The sequence below is a fragment of the Fragaria vesca genome, linkage group LG6, assembly GCF_000184155.1.
Source record: "Fragaria vesca subsp. vesca linkage group LG6, FraVesHawaii_1.0, whole genome shotgun sequence".
NCBI lineage: Eukaryota > Viridiplantae > Streptophyta > Magnoliopsida > Rosales > Rosaceae > Fragaria > Fragaria vesca.
In genome coordinates this window covers 27,273,644-27,290,384 of record NC_020496.1, presented here as the reverse complement: position 1 = coordinate 27,290,384, position 16,741 = coordinate 27,273,644, and the positions used below count along the sequence as shown (strand labels likewise).

Sequence of the window (16,741 nt, the reverse complement as noted above, 5' to 3'; positions counted from 1 at the left end):
ATGCTCCATATTTTGGCTCTCTACTGCAGTCACCCTATTCAAGGGATTCTCAAAATTTGGGTCAGCTGGCCTCAATGCATCATCTTCAGCCTCCTTTTTCCGCCTCCTACCACCACCAATAATATACACACTGATTTGGTTGGTCTTCTTTGGAATCAACTTAACCATCTCTAATGCATCTGCATCATTCTTAATCAGCACCCAACCTTCATTGCAAGTAGTCTTTGGAATCTTGAAGTAGTAGGCAATGGGCTTCTCCCTGTACCCAAGATCCCAAGCTATATTCCCGAACTCTGTCCATGAAATCTTATCTTGATTTAACCCATCCAGCCAAATCGTCCCACCATCCTTGTTGAACCTAGCCACCTTATACTTCTTCGTACCATCCGGTAATTTGTGAAAGTAACCGCCATGGTGTATTTCCATGGTGTATAGTTCTATCGGAACTGAAAATGAAAAAGAACACATTATTCCACCCATCTATGACCTGGGATGCATATATCGAAACTATAAAACAAGAACTTTCAGAAAATCAAATGCTTTATCGAAACCCTTAAATCCCAATATAGAATTTGGGATTTTTCTGAAACCAAGAACTTTTTTTTGGTTGCTGGAACACAAATCTAATCCCTATAAACTAAATGACAAAGAGAATATTAATTTTCAATACATGAACCACTCGATCTTACTAAAAAATTAAAAAAAAGTTGGCCAAATCCCTAAAACCCTTAAATCAATCGTTGTAATCAAAACACTAATCTGGGTTAGCCTACCATTCAAACCCAGATGACGTCCCTTTCATAGATATGGTGATATTAAACTAAGTATTTGAAATCAAATGAGATAATTAAGAACTTACTTTCTTGTCTTCTTTGCCCAGATTCTCTAAAGTAACTCCAAATCTTAGTCATCGTCAAGTTTAGTCAAAGCACAGTAGCACCAAATCGAATCACATCTGGGTTCAGAAAATTTCTTTCACTTTTAGTTTACTTTTTCGTTTGAGAGCAGAAGTTTGGAAAGATACGGCGACAGACTGTTAAGTATATATGTTGTTTTGTAGAGACTTGATGGACTTTTAGGGTTATTCTAAGTAAAAGCCTGTTTTGCCCTTCTTCAACGAGTCTTGTGCGTGGCACGTGATTAAAGTTAACGGGGACTCGACAGAACTTGATGGCAGGTACCACGAAAATATGAAAAATAAAGTCTGGGTATCACTTTGATCACTTTGTAAGTTCAGGTACCATATTGTCAGTTATGCAAGTGTTCAGACACTGTTGATGCAAAAAATCCTTCTTATAAGGATGATGAAGTAGAATTAATATGTATTCGTTAGGAGGTAAAGGGGATTTTAGAGGGATTCTGAAACGAAAAAAAATATCTTATGCATTTAGCAAGAAACTTAGTAATAATGAAAATTATAAAAAAATTATTTAATAGAGATTATTAATTTATCAAATATTATTTATTTTGCTGTAATAATAAATAATAAAATATAATAACATGTGTTTTCTCTTTTTATAAATTTCACCTCTTTACAATAATTGCACCTTGCTTTTCTGAGGAAAAACTAAACTAGATAATGGTGGCTGACGTAGAGTCAATGGTGTCAGCGTCTCAGCGAGTACAATATAGAGCATAGTAGCCACCTAGAGCGGATTTCATGTAACGGAGTGTGTTAGTCAACTCAACTTTGTCCAATGGGAGGGGAACTCCTAATAAATAAATAATTAAAATAAAAATAAATTATCCTCTAATTATTTTAGTCTATAAAAAAAATTAACGGTACTTATCCAATATGGTAAGATTAATCGAAATCCGAGCACGGTAAGTAAAAGCCAGTAGTGGTGATCGGTCTTGGCCTGGCCGGACATGTTGGTCTACTTCTGGCTCGACCATGGCCTCATTGGCCTGTGTGTCTGGGCTAGCTGATCATTAACTACGTGGAAAGCAACTCACGGCTGCTATAAATTCTTAACGCTATCCGGTTACCTGTCGATTGATTGATGGATACCAACCACCTTTCAAAATCATGTGTTCGAATTCATGCATCTGATAGATAAATTAAGTAGCCACAAACTGTGGGAGTTGAGAATCAATTCGGATTTCAATATCATGTGTTCGAATTCGTGCATCTGAGGCCGACTTCGATCCGAATACCGGGTTTGTAGATGTGTAACAAGCTGGATAATGTGCTTACTATATGTGGGGGTGACATGGTATTGTTATTCTATTCTTGGTAATTAATTATTGATTCAAGTTGCAATCAGGTAGCATTTGCATTTTGTCTTATTGTCTTGGAAGTCAGTCGGTCAACGAGAGAAAGATTCACAACCCACTTCCATCTTTGAGGAGAAGTGCGGCTTTTGCTATATTCGGTCAATACCATTGAGATCTTCTTGGAAGCTGTCAAGCTGCTGCTTCAACTTGTTCAAGTCCTCATTGAATTTCATAGCATCTTTAAGAAGGAGAATAGTCCTTGGTTGATCAGAAGGCTCAGCCTCATCTTCTTCATCATCTCAAGCTGTGTTGCTGTTCACTAAGCTTAAAAGTCAAAAGGGTGCGTCTTAATCTGTACGCAGTCTTTCTCCCTTTGTGCTTTTTGTCATTAATTTTTAAGGGTTGAAGGGTGGTTTGTGGTTTCTGAGTTTGAGTAGTGCAAGGTTTGGTTTTGATGAAGATCCAAGTCATATGTGTATTGGGAAGTTCAGGATTTACTACCTCAAGTTGTGTACCTAGCTCTACTCAGAAATTGTTCTTGGGATTTTGCTTTTGGATGAATTCTCAAACTGGGTCAGCTTAGTATGCTTTTATCTGTTACATTATGCAGGCTTTGCATCAGAAATGATGATATGGTCGTCTTATTAAGGGGGCTAGTGATCTTTTTTAGCCGTATTAAGCTCAAATAGAACTGCATACCTTTTGAGCCATGGATCATATGAATGACCTTTCGTCATCTTTGAGCTTTGCCTCTTCTTATGTATCAAATGGATCAAGTGGTAACCATGTGTCTGCCTCAGCCAATTCTCAAAGTACGGAGCATTTGAGTCTAAGCAGACTCAGTGATAACCTTGAGAGGCTGTTGCTTGATTCTCAATATGACTATAGTGATGCGGACATTGTTGTTGAGGGTGTCCCAGTTGGTGTCAATCGGTGTATATTGGCTGCCCGCAGCCAGTTTTTTCATGAGCATTTTAAGAAGGGAAATGATGATTCGAAGAAGGAAGGCAAACCACAGTATATGATGTCTGAATTGGTTCCTTATGGTGGAGTTGGCTGTGAAGCATTCAAGGTAGTCTTGAACTATTTGTATACTGGTAAACTTAAGCCACCACCTCCTGAAGTATCAACTGTATCAACATGTGTTGATGATGGTTGTGCACATGATTCATGCGGACCTGCAATTAATTATGCTGTGGAATTGTTGTATGCTGCTGCCACTTTCCAGATGAAGGAACTTGTTCAAGTTGTGCAGGTATTTTGTGCTTTCCATTCTCTTGTTTATACAATTGTGCAACTTAATTATTTGTAATTTTGTATTCTTATAGAAAGTGCATGAAGGGATTTCTTTGATACATTATAAAGCTAAAATAACTTAAATTAGAAAGGGCTGATTTAAATTGTAGCTTTCTTTGATATTTACTTGCTGTAGCTTGAATTTTCACAATGCCTAAGTCCAAGTTTTGTCTATAAAGAGTTTTGGCTGAATGTAGCGAAGTGATGAACTTTTTCTCTAGATGTCCAGAAGGCATGTGATTAGTTGGTTTGTCTCTCTGATTTATTGCATCCTTATGATAACTTCTGTCAGAAAGCTTTGCAAAATAAACTTTCTAAATTCACATTTCCCTAGACCGGATGAAATTCTGAATAATATTGATGAAAATACTTTTATGTTTTAAGATAGTCCCTCTGCATGCTTTAGATTATACTTTGGCCAGATACTAGTATGCCAAATCGAAACCTTTGGTGGAACTGTCTTGTATTGAATGTTGCTGTCTCAGCTTATTTGGATTCAGTACACTATACCTTTGACGGATATCAATCACTATGTGTCCAACAATTGGTTTTCTTTCTCCTTTTTTTTTGTTCACTAAAGCCTTCGGCATATGATTTCAAATCACAAGTGTAATAAGAGAATAGCTCTGGACCAAAAGATTTCTGTTTGAGCTAGTCTTCCAATCTGTTACATGTTCCTTTAGTTATTCTGTATGTATATACTAATATTTATCTTTTGTGCATGAAACAGTCTTTTGTGCTTCTATGCTTGTTTTCCTTTTGTGCTTGTTGCTACATGTATCTCTTACTACAAGAACCATGGTAAGGAAACTTTTCTTGTTTGGTTGATATGGCTCACTTGTTTAGTTTAGTAGGATTTTGATGACTAAATTATTTACAGAAGGATCACAGTTCTTGACATCGTCACATTTTAGTCCTTCTTTCTTTCTATCTTTTTTTGTTTTGTTTTTGTTTTATCATGTTTAACTCTCGATAAGTCTTGGCTTTGGCAGAATTACTGTGTCAATACTTTCATATATTGGGATTGCAATTTTATATCCTATGATTCCTATCATTATAGTGTAAAAATAAGTGGCATGTTTACGCAAGTAATCAGCAAGGTTGTATTGTTTATGTTGTGTGTTTGCCAACTTCGAGGGTTTTGAAAAGTTAGATACTGACTTTGCAAAAATTCATGTAGCGCCGTCTTACCAACTTTGTCGAGAAAGCTCTTGTTGAAGATGTGATCCCGATTCTTGTAGCATCTTTCCACTGCAAACAGAATCAGCTGTTGTCACACTGCATCCAGAGGGTAGAAAGGTCAGATCTTGACAATGTGGTTCTAGAGAAAGAGCTTCCTCATAAAGTTTTTATTAATATCAAATCACTCCGTCTAGAATATCAGAAAATGGCTGATTCAATTATGGTGGAAATGGAACCGGTGGAGGATAAGAGGCTTAAAAGCATAAGAAATATCCACATGGCATTAGATACTGATGATGTTGAACTGGTCACTCGTCTTCTAGATGAGTCTGGTTCTAGTACATTAGATGATGCTTGTGCTCTCCACTATGCTGTTGCATACTGTGATCCGAAGATTGTTAAGGAAGTTCTTGGTCTACGTCTGGGCAATACAAACCTTCGGAATGCCCGAGGACATACTGTACTTCATGTGGCTGCAAGGCGTAAGGACCCAGCAGTCCTAGTTCCTCTTCTGAACAGCGGAGCCTCTGCCTTAGAAATTACATCAGATGGTCAAACTGCTGTTGCAATTTGCCGGAGGTTGACTAGACCAAAGGATTATTATGAGAACACAAAGCAGGGAGAGGTGTCTAACAAAGATCGAATATGCATAGATCTTCTAGAGAGAGAGATGCAAAGAAATTCTATGGCTGTGAACATGTCAAACACATCATATGTGATGGCTGATGATTTGCCTGTGAGGCTGGACTATTTTGAAAATAGAGGTGATTCTTCCTAACTATTAGACTATTTCATCACTAATCACTTATTATGATAAGGGTTTCAGTTCTAAGTTACTAAGTAGTGCAGGTTATATATCTTGCTACTAAAGGCTTAAATCCCTTTGATGTAAAGTTCATGATATTGCCTATTTAAAAAAAAAAAAGTTCATGATATTGCTTTTGTCTTTCTGATATGTTCTTAGTGTGTGGCTTGTAGAAATTGCACTAGTTAATTAATACAGAAAGTGTGTCAATTTATCCAAATTTCCAGTTTGAGTTTGTATTCTATTATTGCAATGAGTGTCAACAAACAATTTACCTTATTTGCAGTGGCATTTGCACGGTTGTTGTTTCCTGCTGAAGCCAAGCTTGCTATGGAAGTGGCAGATCATCCAACAACAGGGTACACTGGCCTACCATCAAAAGGATCTAGTGGGAACTTACGAGAGGTTGATTTGAATGAAACACCTTCTGTACGATCCAAAAGACTTCAAGAAAAATTGCAAGCCCTTATTAAAACAGGTACGGTCATTTTACCACTCACATGCATCTCAAACTCTACTCTAAAGCTTTGTGTGATGTGAATGCCTCCTTGACATGTGTTATGAACTTATGATGTCTGTTAAATTTTAAGTATTTTCGGATGCCTGATGTCTTTGACCATAACTCTCTCTGCCCCTCTGATCCTTCCCTAATATACCTGTTAGTCTGTTACTGTCACCTTTAGTTCCAATGCCATCCAGTGTGGGATTGTTTTGTCCTAGATGTCTTTGTATTATCAACAGCTGTATGGTGAAATTCTTACATTTTGCGGTCTAAGTGATATGGAATCTGAGTTTCCTAGTACCATGGTGACGACATGGTGAAGTCAGTACAGATTCGAGTCTTTGGAAACCATTTGATATACCTCTAAAGCTTGTCATTTATATGCAGCTAGAACTAGGGACACAGTGTTTTACATTGATCATCCTTTGAGAAATTTCTAAGTTGTGTTTTATGGTGAATGACAGTGGAAATGGGCCGACGCTTCTTCCCCCAATGTTCAGAAGTTCTCGATAAGTTTCTAGATGCGATGGATATGGCTGATTATTTTCTTGAGAAAGGCACTCCTGAAGAGCAGAAAAACAAGAAGATGCGCTTCTTGGAACTTAAAGATGATGTGCAGAAGGCATTTTGCAGGGATGTGGCTGCAAAACAGGGGTCGGTCTTAACAGCCTCATCATCATCCTCATCGTCTCCAAAGGAGGGGGTTAATCGTAAGGTTAGGAAAAGGCCAAGCTGATTATATCGTAGGATGCCACATTATTTTTGTCTTTTGATGAATTTTGTAGTTATAATCTGCTTGGATATATTTCTTATAAAGCCTGCTTTGTGGCTTTCTCTGTATCATAGAATGAGCTAGTAAGTGAAGATGTAATATATCACATTTAAGTTGTTTGGCTTGTAAATTGTTATAAGAGCAACAATTTTAGAGAAAAACCAGATGTCTACTCTTCAGCTATAGCAACTAGCAAGGCCCCGTCTGTACATGAGCTCCAGATCAAACTTTTCAGAGAGGCTCATGTAATGTCTGCAGCTTTTTACCATTCGAATGAAGATCATCACTCATAGTCAGCACCAAAACTTAGTCTGATTCTCCAGTAATCCATTGATATCATCATCATAGCCTCCAGATAGAAGTAGTCTAACTATGATCCAATCCCCTAGCACACCAAAAGCAAGGTTTTAGGTCGTGAAATTTAACTGTACATCATGATTAACTGTGGTATGCTGCATCTAATCAGCAGAAGTGGATAATGGATGTGTAATGACAAGGGAACTGAAAAGCTTGACCAAAGACTTGCGTATTCCTCCAACTTCCAAATATACAAACAAACAAACACAAAGCAGATATGGCACCATTGGCCGAGCTTCTTTCATGGGACATTAGAGTTGTCTCAATATCCACTCTGAGTCTCTGACCATACTTCTTTTGATCATGAACAAATAATACTCCTTTATCTTTGTATGAACAGCAGTTACTTTTTCCTTATGATGATATAAGATATTTCATTGGCTCTATATTCCTCCTCTTGCGTCATTGCGCATCAAACCCAAGTCAAAGGTTCTCTAATTGTATGCTTCAAGCTTCATCCTCTTTCAATACCACAAGTCCACAACTGCTTCAGATTTGATGACTCATAAAAATCACATTTTTATATAGCTCAATAGCTGCATATGAATTACTCTTGTTTATTTGGTTTTTAGGATTGTGCTCAATGTTTCAACTCCTGGGTAACGCTTAGAATTGAGTTTTGCCTTCTGGGTATTTAGTTGTGTACTGTTTTGAGAAATTCGATGGCTGTGAACATGTCAAAAAACACATCACAGGTGATGGCTGATGATTTGCATTTGAGGCTGGTCTGTTTTGAAAATAGAGGTGATACTTCCTAACTGGAACTGTTAGACTATTTCCTCACTTATTATGATAAGGCCATAAGGTTTTGAGTTCTAAGCAGTGCAGGTTATATATCTTGCTACTGAGGGATTCGATCCCTTTTAAGTAAAGTTCATGATATTGCTTTCTGTTATGCTCATTGCTCATAGTGTTTGGCTTGTAGAAGTTGCACTAATTAAGTAAGGCAGAAAGTCTGTCATTTTATCCAGATTTCTACTGTGAGTACTTTTGTATTAAGTCATCTTAATGAGTGTCAACAAATAGAAATAGTTTACCTTATTTTGCAGTGGCATTTGTACGGTTGTTGTTTCCTGCTGAAGCCAAGCTTGCTATGGAAGTGGCAGATCATCCAACAACAGGGTACACTGGCCTACCATCAAAAGGCTCTAGTGGTAACTTACGAGAGGTTGATTTGAGGGAAACACCCTCTGTACAATCCAAAACGCTTCAAGAAAAAGTGCAAGCCCTTATTAAAACAGGCACGGTCATTTTACCACTCACATGTATCTCAAACTCTACTCTAAAACTTTGTTTAATTTGATGTACAGGCCTCCTTGCCATGTTTTATGATGTCCGTTAACGTATAAGTATATTCCCATGCCTGATCTCTCTGACCATAGCACTCTCTGTCCCTCTGATCCTTTGCTAATGCACCTGTTACTGTCCACTTTAGTTCCAATACCATCTGGTATGGTATTGTTTTGTTGTTGAAGCCTTTGTTTTCTTAACAGTGTACAATGCTGAAATTCAGAAATTGTAACATTTTGCAGTTCAAGTGATGGGATCTAAGTTTCCTAGTACCATGGTGACAACATGGTGAAGTTAGTACAGATTAAAGAAGTCTTGGAAAAGCACTTGATTTAGCTCTAAAGCTTGACACTTATATGCAGCTAGAACTAGAGAAACATTATAGTGTTTTATATCAATTATTCTTTGAGAAATTTCTAATTTGTGTTTTATGGTGATTGACAGTGGAAATGGGAAGGCGCTTCTTCCCCCATTGCTCAGAAGTACTCGATAAGTTTCTGGAAGATCAGATGAATGTGGCTGATGACTTCCTTGATAAAGGAACTCATGAAGAGCAGAAAAACAAGAAGATGAGTTTCTTGGAACTTAAGGATGATGTACAGAAGGCATTTTGGAAGGATGTGGCTAAAAAACATGGATCAGTTTCGACGGCCTCATCATCATCCTCATCGTCTCCGTAGGAGGGAATTTAATCGTAAGGTTAGGAAAAGGTCAAGCTGATCAATTATATCATAGGATGCCACATGATTTATGATAAATTTTGTGGTTGTGTTTTGTCTTGATATATTCTTAGAGAGCCTGCTTTGTGGCTTTCTATGCATCATAGAATGAGCTAGTTAAGTGAAGATGTAATATATCACTTTTAAGTTGTCTGGCTTGTAAATTGTTACAAGAATTAACAATTTAGAGAAAAACCAGATGCCTACTCTTCAGCTGTAGCAAGGCCCCTTCCGTACATGAGCTTCAGATCAAACTTATCAAAGAGGCTCATGTAATGTCTGCAGCCTTTTACCATTTCAGCCAAGGAAATGAAGATTATCACTCATATTCAGCACCAGAATCACTAAAGTATCTTAGTCTGATTCTCCAGTAATCTATTTGATATCATAATAGCCTCAAGATCGAACTTGACCATTTTTTAGATTTTGAACAAAACTATGATCCAATCCCTTAGCACACCAAAACTCCAAAAGCAAGGTTGTAAGTCGTGAATGTTAACTGTACAACCTGATTCACATTGGTATCCTGGACCTAATTAGCAGCGTGCCGTTCTAAAGCACCAGAAGTGATGATGGATCTTGTAATCACAAGGAAACAGAAAAGACTGATCATAGACTTGATTATTCCCCCAACTTCCAAATATACAAACAAAACAAACACAGGGAAATTGCACCACTGGCCAAGCTTCTTGTGGGATATTAGAGTTGTCTCAGTACCTTCTATAATCTATATGGTTGTCCAATCCGACCAGACTTCTTTTGAGGAACAAGTAAAATTTTGGATCTTCGTCTGCTAATTCAAAAAGAAAATTCCAATTTTTTTTTTTTGGAAAAAATTCAGTTTACTACTCTGAACTTTAGGTCTAAAATCAGTTTGATACCTCATCTTTTTTTTAATCAGTTTCTATACCTAAACTTTCAAATAGACATCAATCTCGACCAAAATAGACTAAAATAAGCCCTGGTTAATTCTTTTTACCCTTCTCTCTCTCCCTGCCTCCAAATCCACCCACATGGCCGGCGCCGGCATCCACCCCTACCACCAGCAATGGGCCCCCGGCGGCATCCTCTCCTCCCTCCCCCGGCCCGTCGCCGTTGTCATTCTTAACTCTGAGAGGGTAAAAGATTACAAGGGCTATTTTAGTCATTTTAGTCGAGATTGATGTCATTTTGAAAGTTTAGGTATGAAACTGATTAAAAAAAAGATGAGGTATCAAACTGATTTTAAACCTAAAGTTCAGGGTAATAAAGTGAAATTATCTTTTTTTTTTACTCATTTTATCAAATTTTCTTGTACTTTTTTTTTTAATAATTAGTTGTGTTCTTAGATGAAATGTGTGTATGTACCTATAATAACGAATTTTTGCTAGTAGTAACACCTTTGGGGACAAAACTTTTTTTTGGGATCATATAGAAACTTCATTCATAATGAAACTCTTACAATGAATTATGGAAGTGTATGTAATACCATACTACCATACTAGACTCTAGACTTGAAGTCCATACTGACATACCGATAGAGCCGCTCCGGCCCCAACTCTAAACAAAGTAAAGGCTCACTAGACACAAAGTAACATTTGCAAGAGTAATAAACAACAGTGTCATCCCGTCTTATAATATTTTATCATACATAAATTTTATACTCAACCGGTACCATCTTTTGCCTATAAGTAATTGTCATCAATAGTAACGAACACTCGGTCAATTGAATTGTCGTCGAAGGAAATTTTTACGAAGGCCAGTTATATGTTTTTATTTTTCAATGAATAAGAGAAAAAATTCATTTTTCATTTTTGGTAATGAACCACTGAGATCATGTCATTTCTGTCCCTCCAAAATTCCCAAAACTGCTCTATTAAAGCCCCACCGCTACAAAGCTACAAGTACTTCAACCTTGAGATTGCGGCTTCTGCTATGATGAAACTGACTGACTCAGTCTTTGTTTGTCGGCAATGAACATGTAAGGTATTTCATTGGCTCTCTTCATCATCTTGCTTATCTCATCCTCCTCTTGCTTATCTCATCCTCCTCTTTGCTTCATTACCCAGCAAACCTAAGTCAAAGTGTCTCTCTTTTTATCCCACACCCTCCATCCTCTTCTCTATTCAATCCCACAGGCTGCTTCAGATTTGTTGACTCATAAAGATCCCATTTTTATATAGCTGCATATGAATCACTCTTGTTTCTTTGGTTTCTGGGATTCATATCAATGTTTCAACTACTGGGTAATGGGTTTTCATTAGTTTAGAGTCTGGAGAAATTGGGTCATGATAGTATGCTTTTTGTGTGTTGAGAATTGAGAGATGATATGATGTTCTTAATATGATGGTTTATGCTTCTAGATCAATTCCATAGTATTGCCAAATTGGAATAGAACTGTATAGGTTTTTGAGAAATGGAGGATGTGAATGATCTGTCTGCTTCGGCTTCGTTGAGCTTTACTTCATCATATCTGTCAAATGGGTCTAATGGAAGCCATGGATTTACTTCGGCTAATGGTCAACCCGGGTTGAGTACTGAGCATTTGAGTCTAAGCAAATTGAGTGACAGTCTTGAGAAGTTGTTAGTTGACCCTCAGTACGATTATAGTGATGCAGAGATTGTTGTTGAGGGCACCCCGGTTAGTGTCAATCGGTGTATATTAGCTGCCCGTGGTCAGTTTTTTCATGAGGTTTTTCAGAAGGGAAGTGATAATAAGAGCAAGGAAGGTAAACCGCAGTATGTGATGTCTGAATTGGTTCCTTGCGGTAGGGTTGGCTGCGAGGCATTCAAGGTTTTCTTAAACTATTTGTACACTGGGAAGCTTAAGCCTTCGCCTCCAGAAGTGTCAACATGTGTTGAGGATGTTTGTGCCCATGATGCGTGTGGCCCTGCTATCAACTATGCTGTGGAATTGATGTATGCTTCTTCCACTTTTCAAATGAAGGAGCTTGTTCAAGTTGTTCAGGTTTGTCATGGTTTCCTTTGTAATTAGAAATATCTCTCATGCAGTTGACACTTGACACTACTTAATTAGATAGTTTTCTTTGAAAGTAAATATTGCATGATTTCTTTAGCAGCTTGTTAACTTGGTTTTCTTAAAATTGAAAAGTGTGATGATATATCCTACAATATTGCCCTGTAAGGTTATAATACCCTAAAATGCTCTGACCTGACAATTTATATACCCTAAATGATATATCCCTAATTGAAGTTTGACATGTAAAGACGTGAATTGACCAAAAATGAGTGAAGAAATGGCATTGGTTTCATCTCTGGAACTCCCGAATGCATGCAGTCTCTGTTTATTATATTCTATCTTTTTCTAGTCCGTATTTGCAGTTAGTTGCTTATTTTTGATACTTACAACTGAAAATTTTATTCTCTTAAATTCACTTGTTTTCCTTAGTTTTGATGAAATCATGAAATTTCTGATGTAATACTGACATCAATGTTTAAAGATTGCCTTCTCTGTTTGTTTTAGCATTATGTTTTTAGCCAGAAATTAGAATGGGAACTTTATTCTGATATTATCTTTCCTGAATCTATGATGCAACTTGCTTTCTGATATGTGTCCAATTTTCGGCTCCGGCTTAAGCAGGTCTCAGGCTGTTTCAGTTTCTAGCCTGAACCTTGTAGTTTCTGAATCACTATTTTTTTTTTTTTTGTTCTCAGAATCTCTTAAGCATAACAAATACTACTTGAGTGACAGCAAGTGTTATTTTGTTCTTCTCTCATAGTACACTAGCCTGTGGTCCATAATTTCTTAGTCACAACTCGTTTTGTTGTTCTCAGAGGTTCTGAAGCATAAAGATTGCTATTTCCTCTTGTTCTCTAAAGTTGTAAACACTGTCCTTTGGTTTCATATTTTGTAGGATTTCTGTGATTATTGTCTTGTGTAGCAAAGGATTAGATACTTATGTTTTCTTGTGATAGTTTTGGTAGTACCACTCATGTTAACTTTTTCTTTCTTCTAATTTCGTACAGGATCATACAGTTTCTTTCTGGGGTTTTTCTTTCTAAGTTAGTTTTTAACTGTTAGATTTAACACGATCTTTCAAATGTTGGAAGTTTATTTAGTATAAAAATCTATATGCACACATCTAGCAGATCTTTTCATCAGCTTTTTATCTGGAGGTTCAACTGTCTGTCTTATCATTATTACCTGTTAACTGACATGCTGACACAGCTGTATATAACATATGCAAGTAAAGCCTTGTTTATTATGTATATGGCATAATTAGCCGAATTCCATCTGTATGATTGTTTGTGCATGCTGACGATTTCCACAAATTCATGCAGCGCCGTCTTTGGAACTTTGTTGACAAAGCTCTCGTTGAAGATGTGATCCCAATTCTTGTTGCTGCTTTCCACTGCCAACTGAGTCAGCTGCTCTCACACTGTGTTCAGAGGGTCTCAAGGTCAGATCTTGACAATGTAGCTCTAGAGAAAGAGCTTCCTCATGAAGTTTTCGATGATATAAAATCACTCCGTCTCAAATCTCAGGAAAAGGATGAATCAGTTATGCTGGAGCAGGAGCCGAGGGAGGATAAGAGGCTAAAAAGCATCAGGAGAATCCACAGGGCTTTAGACTCTGATGATGTTGAACTTGTTACCCTTCTTCTGAATGAGTCTGATTCTATTACGTTAGATGATGCTCATGCTCTCCACTATGCTGTGGCATACTGTGATCCTAAGATTGTTAAGGAGGTTCTTGGTCTAGGGTTGGCAGATGTCAACCTTCGCAATGCACGAGAACATACTGTGCTTCATGTGGCAGCAAGGCGTAAGGAGCCATCAGTTATAGTTCATCTTCTGAACAAGGGAGCCTCTGCCTTAGAAACTACATCAGATGGTCAAACTGCTGTAGCAATCTGCCGGAGGTTGACTAGACCAAAGGATTATAATGAGAACACAAAGCAGGGAGAGGAATCTAACAAAGACCGAATGTGTATAGATCTTCTAGAGAGAGAAATGCGAAGAAACTCTATATGTGGGAACTTGTCAAACACATCACATATGGCAGCTGATAATTTTCACGTGAGCCTGAGCTATCTAGAAAATAGAGGTAATATTTCTTAGTTGTCTTAAAGTACATTTATACGTAAAGGCTTGAGTCCTGGATACTGCAGATTTGTTGTTTCCCTTGATACCAGAGGGTTCAGTCTTTGTCTTGTTATCATTGTTTCTGATCGGTAGAGCCCAAGAATATTCAAGGAGAGATAACGCTCATGAGTGAGCATTTCCAACAGACCCACTTGTTAGCTCATAAAGTCTGACACTAGCTACCACATTCTCAATCTCATCAAAATATTTCCTTTTTGTTCATTTTTTTATTATCCATGACATGAGTGTTAAATGGTTTTTGTTTTGCAGTGGCGTTTGCGCATTTGTTGTTTCCTGCCGAAGCCAAGCTTGCTATGGAAATGGCAGATGCTGATTTAACATCAGAGTACCCTGGCCTTTCAAAATCACGAATCTCAAATGGACACTTACGTGAGGTTGATTTGAATGAAACGCCCTCCGGAAGGGCCAAAAGACTCCAAGAAAAAATGCAAACCCTTATAAAAACAGGTATGCTTATTTACTTTGACAACTGACATGTATCCAAAACCCTACTATAAATCCTGTCTGATTTCATGTTTCCTTGTGTTTAACATCTTTAACTTCCAATCATTTTATAATGATCCAATAATATCTAGAATGTGATGTCCTGTGAATGTAGAGGCAGTTGTTCTCTATATATTGTACAGTTTGTACTATGGGTTTAAACAACCTGGGGGGTGAATTTAACAATTCAGCGACTAACTTGCAGCATATTAGCATTGTTTTCCTGTTGGGGGAAAGTTGGGAAATACTTTCAAGATGGTTGTTACTTGTTAGTAAAGCAAATCACTTTAAATTCAGCTACTCCGTGCACTTTTTTTTTTCTTTTTTTTCTTCTGAACTAGAGATGGTAATGTCTAGCTCTGTTTGATTTTACCTCTATTTTTTATCAGTTTTATTGGGACTATACAATTGATCTCTATCTTCCACTTTTGTTTAACCATACAAATGATGTTTCATGGCCTAATGGAGCCTTTTCGGAGTATTCTCATAAGATTTCAGGTAGAAACGTCAAAAATATTGAAACTTGGAAATTTGTTAGGTATTTGAGTCTAGGATTTTAGTCATCTGTTATTTGTTAGCGGTGAGTGAAAGAAAAAAATGAAGTCTCCTTTTCCGTCAAGTGTACATGGGATCCAACTTCTCTAGAACTGGTCGAAGTTAGTTCCCAGGACAGTTTTTGATAACCCTTTCATTTTAAGTGTAAAGGTAGACCTAAAACAAACAAAAAACACAAAAGAAGTCTAAAGGTAGACAGCAACACTGCAACTGAACTAGGTTAGCAAACTGCATAATTTGTATCCTGATTATTCTGGTGAGCTTTCTGTGATTATATGTCATATGGTTATGGCAGTGGAAAAGGGTCGGCGCTTCTTCCCCCATTGCTCAGCAGTGCTTGATAAGTTCTTGGATGATCTCGGTATGGGTGATTACTTTCTCGAGAAAGGCACTCCTGAAGAGCAGAAAAACAAGAAGAGGCGTTTCTTGGAACTCAAGGCCGATGTACAGAAGGCATTTTGCAAGGACATGGCTGCAAAGGCTGAAAATGACCAGTCTGTTTTGACATCCACATGATCATCCTCATCTAATTCGGAGGGGGTTAATCAGAACAAGGTTAGGAACAGTTGAAGTTAATTGCTTTTTTGTAGGAAGCTGAAGACATTAGTATTCGTATATCTTTAGGAGCCTTTATTTTTGGATTTCTGTATCATAGATTTGAGTCTGTAAAATATCATTTTTAGGTATTTGGCATGTAAAGTGCTCCAAGAGTTGCCAGTTTTTAGAGAAAAAAAAAGTCTCTTCTTTGTATTTCCCTGTTGTGGGGTTGTCAGTTTAATATTTCCCCAGGTGCCCCCCGAATAATAAATAAATGCAAATTTGCAAATTCTGATTTAATTTCGCTCATCACATCCTTGCTTTCACTTAGAAATTGGGATCTGTATCATCATATGAGTTCGTTTTGCTCTTTTATTTCAATATGGACTATATGAATGATGTAAAAACAATGTGTTTGCCTTCCAAGTTGCCAGAAGGAGAAAATAGAAACAACAGAAGCATTGTTACTTCATCATTCAAAGTTTGGATATGCAGACAGCGTTCTTGAACAGGAGCATAACAGAATCAGCATCACAGTTTTGTCTAGTAACCCAACCTTATCTTGGATGCTTTGTTTTTTCCTAGCCATGACGATAGATATAACCCCTTAACAGATCTTGTTCTTTAGCTTAAAAGAAATTGAAATGCAAATCTTAGTGTTCATCTTATTCAAACAATAATGAAGGGACTGCTATTACCAGAAAAAGCCAAAAAGGTCCCTCTTCTTGGATTTATTTCAGATTACCAAATTCTAGTAGTTCAGTGATCCTATCATACATGTCAAAACAGGACTCATGTAAAACACACTTGGGCATTTTGATTTTAGAGTTTCATAGTTAGTTTAAGACAAGAAAAAACATTATTTGCGGAAAAAGCTTTTCGGTCAGGTTTGGGCGGCTAATAAGAAAATGACATGTAAA

General features: G+C 37.3%; 3 protein-coding genes across 3 annotated transcripts; all 3 read left to right on the top strand.

Annotated features, from left to right (window-relative positions):
• Positions 1-2,439: 2,439 nt before the first annotated feature.
• Positions 2,440-6,932, top strand: LOC101291645 (regulatory protein NPR3-like). The gene is made up of 4 exons (XM_004303850.1): positions 2,440-3,472; positions 4,694-5,459; positions 5,787-5,978; positions 6,467-6,932. The coding sequence occupies exons 1-4, from the start codon at positions 2,927-2,929 to the stop codon at positions 6,736-6,738; spliced, it is 1,776 nt and encodes a 591-aa protein (XP_004303898.1). The 5' UTR covers positions 2,440-2,926; the 3' UTR covers positions 6,739-6,932.
• A 571-nt stretch (positions 6,933-7,503) lies between these two features.
• Positions 7,504-9,101, top strand: LOC101296315 (regulatory protein NPR3-like). The gene is made up of 4 exons (XM_004305801.1): positions 7,504-7,571; positions 7,704-7,875; positions 8,181-8,372; positions 8,866-9,101. The coding sequence occupies exons 2-4, from the start codon at positions 7,794-7,796 to the stop codon at positions 9,099-9,101; spliced, it is 510 nt and encodes a 169-aa protein (XP_004305849.1). The 5' UTR covers positions 7,504-7,571; positions 7,704-7,793.
• Positions 9,102-11,398: 2,297 nt separating this feature from the next.
• LOC101291354 (regulatory protein NPR3-like) lies at positions 11,399-16,119 on the top strand. Its single transcript, XM_004303849.1, has 4 exons — positions 11,399-12,087; positions 13,422-14,187; positions 14,496-14,693; positions 15,580-16,119. The coding sequence occupies exons 1-4, from the start codon at positions 11,536-11,538 to the stop codon at positions 15,798-15,800; spliced, it is 1,737 nt and encodes a 578-aa protein (XP_004303897.1). The 5' UTR covers positions 11,399-11,535; the 3' UTR covers positions 15,801-16,119.
• The last annotated feature ends 622 nt before the right edge of the window (positions 16,120-16,741 follow it).

What these genes read in the sequence shown, in the direction of transcription:
- LOC101291645 (XM_004303850.1), top strand. Translation starts at nt 2,927, where the DNA reads ATGGATCATATGAATGACCTTTCGTCATCTTTGAGCTTTGCCTCTTCT. An exon ending in AACTTGTTCAAGTTGTGCAG is followed by an intron (nt 3,473 to 4,693) that starts GTATTTTGTGCT and finishes AAATTCATGTAG; the next exon opens with CGCCGTCTTACCAACTTTGT. An exon ending in GCAAGCCCTTATTAAAACAG is followed by an intron (nt 5,979 to 6,466) that starts GTACGGTCATTT and finishes GGTGAATGACAG; the next exon opens with TGGAAATGGGCCGACGCTTC.
- LOC101296315 (XM_004305801.1), top strand. Translation starts at nt 7,794, where the DNA reads ATGGCTGTGAACATGTCAAAAAACACATCACAGGTGATGGCTGATGAT. An exon ending in GGTCTGTTTTGAAAATAGAG is followed by an intron (nt 7,876 to 8,180) that starts GTGATACTTCCT and finishes CTTATTTTGCAG; the next exon opens with TGGCATTTGTACGGTTGTTG. An exon ending in GCAAGCCCTTATTAAAACAG is followed by an intron (nt 8,373 to 8,865) that starts GCACGGTCATTT and finishes GGTGATTGACAG; the next exon opens with TGGAAATGGGAAGGCGCTTC.
- LOC101291354 (XM_004303849.1), top strand. Translation starts at nt 11,536, where the DNA reads ATGGAGGATGTGAATGATCTGTCTGCTTCGGCTTCGTTGAGCTTTACT. An exon ending in GAGCTATCTAGAAAATAGAG is followed by an intron (nt 14,188 to 14,495) that starts GTAATATTTCTT and finishes TTTGTTTTGCAG; the next exon opens with TGGCGTTTGCGCATTTGTTG. An exon ending in GCAAACCCTTATAAAAACAG is followed by an intron (nt 14,694 to 15,579) that starts GTATGCTTATTT and finishes TGGTTATGGCAG; the next exon opens with TGGAAAAGGGTCGGCGCTTC.